Source organism: Ictalurus furcatus, chromosome 28 (genome assembly GCF_023375685.1).
Source record: "Ictalurus furcatus strain D&B chromosome 28, Billie_1.0, whole genome shotgun sequence".
Lineage (NCBI taxonomy): Eukaryota > Metazoa > Chordata > Actinopteri > Siluriformes > Ictaluridae > Ictalurus > Ictalurus furcatus.
The window spans coordinates 15,617,946-15,621,660 of record NC_071282.1 but is presented as its reverse complement, the minus strand read 5'-3'; the positions used below and the strand labels follow the sequence as shown (position 1 = coordinate 15,621,660).

General features: G+C 37.6%; 1 protein-coding gene across 3 annotated transcripts in view; it reads right to left on the bottom strand.

The window, feature by feature from the left end:
* mast4 (microtubule associated serine/threonine kinase family member 4) overlaps positions 1-2,261 on the bottom strand; it is a 97,654-nt gene extending 95,393 nt beyond the window's left edge. For all 3 annotated transcript variants that reach the window (XM_053618529.1, XM_053618530.1, XM_053618537.1), the window contains exon 1: positions 2,042-2,261. In XM_053618529.1, the coding sequence (XP_053474504.1) occupies positions 2,042-2,089 (48 nt within the window). In that variant the 5' untranslated portion in view covers positions 2,090-2,261. The remainder of the gene's footprint in view (positions 1-2,041) is intronic.
* Positions 2,262-3,715: the final 1,454 nt, after the last annotated feature.

The following is a 3,715-nucleotide window of genomic DNA, read 5'->3' as shown; positions in this document are numbered from 1 at the left end:
GCCAGAGGAACCGCGCTTGTGAAATCAGCACGGCACACGACTGCTGTAGACTGAAGACATTTTGTTTTGAGACCAAAATCCGCTTTTATTTCCTGGTATTTATATGTAGCTGTGAAGAAAAAAAAAAAAAAAAAAAACAATATTCAGTGATGTCACCAACAACCTCCACAGGTCAGGGGTGAAGGTATCACAATCCACAGTGTGAAGAAGACGTCGAGAGCAGAAATATAGAGGCCATAGAACAAGATGCTAAGCACTCATGAGCAGTAAGAATCAGAAAGCCTGATTGGAATTCGCAAAGAAATACAGAGACGAGCCACAAAGGTTCTGGAACCAAGATGAACCTCTACCAAAGTGATGGAAAGTCCAAAGTGTGGAGAAAGAAAGGATTTGCTCATGATCCAAAACATACAAGCTGATCTGTGAAACATGGTGGAGGTAGCGTCATGGCTTGGGCTTGCATGGCTGCTTCTGGAACATTCTCACTAATCTTTATTGATGATTGAACTCATGATGGAAGCAGGAGAATGAATTCAGGTGTTTACAGGAACATTCTGGCTGCCAATTTACAGTTAGGAATTTTATCATGCAGCAAGACAATGATCCAAGACACTCTGCAAAATCAACAAAGGACTTTATCAGGGGTGGGGGGAGGGGGCTTGGGGGGGAAGTGGAATGTTTTAGACACGCTAAATCAATCACCAGACCTTAACCCAACTGAGCCACATTTCACCTCCAGAGAAACCCCTGAAACAAACAACATCTGAATGAGGCTGCAGGACAAACCTGGAATAGCTTCACAAAAGAAGAAACCAAGAGTTTGGTGATGTCATTGAGTTACAGGCTTGATTCAGTTATTGCAAGCAAGGGATATGCAACAAAATATGAACTGTCATTTACTTTAATTTACTTCAAGACTTATCTGTTCCTATACTGTTGCTCGCCTAAAAATTGGGTGGTCTCATACAAAAGGTTCTATGTTTTTTTTTTTAACACATCTACATGTAAATACCAGGAAATAAAAGCTGTAATCCTAAACTCTCGTCTTATATCCATCTTTTGATCTCAAATGCAAATTTCTTTGGTGTATAGCGCAAACAAATTAATTAGTCTTGCCATTCCAATAGTTTCAGAGGGGACTGTATGTTGATGTTGGTGTCGATTCATATAGATGAAGATGATTCATATATTGATAGTGGTGACAATTTATATAGATGGTGAAGACAATTCAGATACTTATTGTGAAGTCGACTCATATACTGATAGTGGTGTCGATTGATATATTGACAGTAGTTTTGATTCATATAGATGGTGGTGTTGATTCATATATTGATAGTGGTGTTGATTCATATAAATGAAGATGATTCATATATTGATAGTAGTGTCGATTCATATATTGATAGTAGTGTTGATTCATATATTGATAGTAGTGTTGATTCATATATTGATAGTAGTGTTGATTCATATATTGATAGTGGTGTCGATTCATATATTGATGGTGTCGATTCATATAGATGGTGGTGTCGATTCATATATTGATACTAGTGTTGATTCATACAAATGAAGATGATTCATATATTGATAGTAGTGTCGATTCATATAGAAGGTGGTGTCAACTCATATATTGATACTAGTGTCGATTCATACAAATGAAGATGATTCATATATTGACAGTAGTGTCGATTCATATAAATGAAGATGATTCATATATTGATAGTAGTGTCGATTCATGTAAATGAAGATGATTCATATATTGATAGTAGTGTCGATTCATATATTGTAGGCTACAAAAAGTGAAGTCGATTCCCAGAGATTGTGGTGTCGATTCATATTAATAACGGAGTCGATTAATACAGGTAACTTCAAGTTATGAAGTTCATGCAAGATTCTATTTGAACACAAAAACTTAAGGCACCTATTTTCTGACAGGTATTTAGAGACACTCGGAAACACACCTGTCCTCACAGTTTATCAACACTGAAACGCTGAGCAAAATACTTTCAACATGTCAGTGTGCTGTTTCATTTCTAGGTCGGTTTACCATTTCGTCTTGTTCCTCGTCGCTCTCGTGGTCATCTTTATTCCTCATTTTGTCCTCTTTGCAGTCGTTTTCAGATTCCTGCTCGCCGACCTGCTTCCCTTTTCGCTCGGGACTGGCGGTGTGTGATGTGAATAAAGCTCCACTGCGGTGCGCCTCCAAATGCTCCGGTTCTGATTCAGTATCTTCCGAATTGCAGCAGAAATCCGGTTCGGATAGGGTGTCGGTATCGGAATCGGAATCGGAAGTGGATGAAGTTCGGCTACCGGATCGTTCAGCCTGCTCCCTCTCCATTGCGATGAGCCAAACTCGAGAACTTCAAGCTGAAATATTACTCCATGTTTGCAAAGGACATCGTGTTGTTGTTGTTGTTGTTGTTGTTATCCTGGAGCACCTTCTGAGAATTTCCACGCAGGTTAGAATCATTCCCCCCACGCTACATCCATTATGTTGCTTGTATAAAAATGCCAGCGCGGGTATAGGTACTTTAATGTAAACTCCGCCCAACACTGATCTAGACACGCCCCTTTTTGGGACGTAACTCGCGCTGTTGACCTTTGGGCGGTGTAAAAGTGTACACACTGACAATCAGTAAGCACTAAGATCATGCAGTACTGTTTTTGTTTGTTTTGGGGGTTTTTGTTTTTTGTTTTTTTAGGTAAGAAAGCTGTCCAGATCATAATGTTTCTCTTTGCCGATTAATAGTTTTGGTGCGTATAAAGTAAATATGCATTTTTATTTTAGTTTCTAACTACAAGCCTATTCTATCATCATATGTAGTAGGCTATGTAATGTTTATTGTTGTTTATTTTGTTTTGTTGACTTCTAAAGACTGTTCACACTAGTACGGGATGATGTGCTGGTATAAATTGGCTAGCAGAACTTTCTAAGATAAAAAAAAAACACACACACACACACACACACACATATCAGTATAACATTTTCCAACTAAAAAATTGTTTTTCAGGTCGGAGTTTTCCATCATAAACAAATGAATTATGTTATCAGGTAGACTGTTATAAGATTAGTCAGGACACTGTTGGGTTTCTGTGTGTAGAGTATCTTATTGATGAGAAAGTGGACGTGAGTGAGCTCCCCCTGCTGGACAAACAATTCACACCTCTCCACAATAACATCTATAAAGATCAAACTAACAGCACAAATAAAGTGTTGTGGTTTATATATATATATATATATATATATATATATATATATATATATATATATATATATATATATATATATATGTAGTAAAACACTGTATACAACTGCCACAATAAATATATAACATTTAAACCTAGTAGGCTAGGTTAAAAAAAAGAAAGAAAAAAAGAAACACTTTTTTTTATGCGACTACTGTGGAGTGTGACGTCACAAATAAATGCAGTACCAAAACAGGCGGCAATTAAGGGGGTTAAGGGCCATGCACGGGGGCCCAGCAGTGACCGCTTGGTGGTTCAAGGATTTGAACTCACAACCTTCCAATCAGATGTCCAGCATTTTAACCACTGAGCTACCACTGCCTAAGACTAAGCACATATTGTCAAATCAAGGTACAAATGAACCGAAAGGACAGATAACAGGCCTATATTTGGTATTCAAAGGAAACCTGGCATGAATCCAGTTGAGAATTAAAGACTTGAAATCCCTATTTATTTATTTATTTTTAAATTTATG